General features: G+C 66.3%; 1 protein-coding gene across 1 annotated transcript in view; it reads left to right on the forward strand.

Annotated features, from left to right (window-relative positions):
- LOC113980455 (cleavage and polyadenylation specificity factor subunit 1-like) overlaps positions 1-1,348 on the forward strand; it is a gene marked incomplete at its 3' end in the record, with an annotated part of 2,654 nt that extends 1,306 nt beyond the window's left edge. The window contains exon 3 of the mRNA XM_027707668.1: positions 1,170-1,348. Coding sequence (XP_027563469.1) covers positions 1,170-1,348 — 179 coding nt within the window. The remainder of the gene's footprint in view (positions 1-1,169) is intronic.
- Positions 1,349-1,509: the final 161 nt, after the last annotated feature.

Consider the following 1,509-nt stretch of genomic DNA (forward strand, 5'->3'; position numbering starts at 1 on the left):
ACACCTGGGACACACCTGGGGACACACCTGGGGGACGGACAGTACATTGTGCAGGTGTCACCCCTGGGGCTCAGGCTGCTCGAGGGAGGTGGGTCACACCTGGGACACACCTGGGGACACCTGGGGACACCTGGGACACACCTGGGGACACACCTGGGACACAGCTGGGGAAAGACAGTACATGGTGCAGGTGTCACCCCTGGGGCTCAGGCTGCTCGAGGGAGGTGGGTCACACCTGGGACACACCTGGGGACACCTGGGACACACCTAGGGACATGGGACACACCTGGGGACACCTGGGGACACAGCTGGGGACATGGGACACACCTGGGGACACAGCTGGGTGCCCTGTCACCCGTTTCCTGGCTGCTGGAGGGAAGGAGGTGACACTGGGGGGTGACTGGGTGGGTGGCAGTGACCCCACAGTGACACAGGTGCAGGAGGTGGTGGGTGACACAGGGGGTGACAGGGTGGGTGACATTGCCCCCCTATGACCCCTCCCCAGTGACACAGCTGCAGGAGGGGGGTGGGTGACACAGGGGGGTGACATGAGGGGTGACAGTGACCCCACAGTGACACAGCTGCAGGAAGGGGTTGGGTCACGCAGGGGGGTGACTGGGTGGGTGGCAGTGACCCCCTATGACCCCAGAGTGGTGGGTGACACGAGGGGTGACTGGGTGGGTGGCATTACCCCCCCGTGACCCCGTGTCCCCTCCCCAGTGACACAGCTGCAGGAGGGGGGTGGATGACACAGGGGGTGACTGGGTGGGTGACGTTGCCACCCCTGTGACCCCAGGGTAGTGGGTGACACAGGGGGGTGACTCGGGGTGGGTGGCAGTGACCCCACAGTGACACAGCTGCAGGAGGGGGGTGGGTGCCACTGTCCCCCCGTGACCCCAGGGGGGTGGGTGACACAGGGGGGTGACTGGGTGGGTGGCACTGTCCCCCCGTGACCCCAGGGTGGTGGGTGACACAGGGGGTGACTCGGGGTGGGTGACATTGTCCCCCTGTGACCCCGTGTCCCCTCCCCAGTGACGCAGCTGCAGGAGGGGGGTGGGTGACACAGGGGGTGACTGGGTGGGTGGCACTGTCCCCCTGTGACCCCAGGGTGGTGGGTGACACAGGAGGTGACCGGGTGGGTGACATTGTCCCCCGTGTCCCCTCGGCAGTGACTCAGCTGCACTTTGTGCCGGTGGATTTGGGGTCCCCGATCGTTCACTGTGCGGTGGCCGATCCCTTCGGGGTCCTGCTCAGCGCCGAGGGCCACCTGGCCACCTTCACCCTCAAAGGGGACACCTACGGCGGCCGCGCCCCACGCCTGGCCCTGCTCAGGCCACCCCTGTCATATGTGAGTGTCCCCAAGGTCCCCAAACCCACCTGAGTGTCCCCAAGGTCCCCAAACCCCCGCCTGGCCCTGCTGAGGCCACCCCTGGCATATGTGAGTGTCACCTGTGTCCCCAATGTCCCCAAACCCCCCGTGTCACACCTGAGTGTCCCCAATGTCCCCAA

The sequence above is a fragment of the Neopelma chrysocephalum genome, unplaced genomic scaffold (assembly GCF_003984885.1).
Source record: "Neopelma chrysocephalum unplaced genomic scaffold, ASM398488v2 Primary Assembly neopelma1_94251, whole genome shotgun sequence".
In the NCBI taxonomy this organism is placed as follows: Eukaryota; Metazoa; Chordata; class Aves; order Passeriformes; family Pipridae; genus Neopelma; species Neopelma chrysocephalum.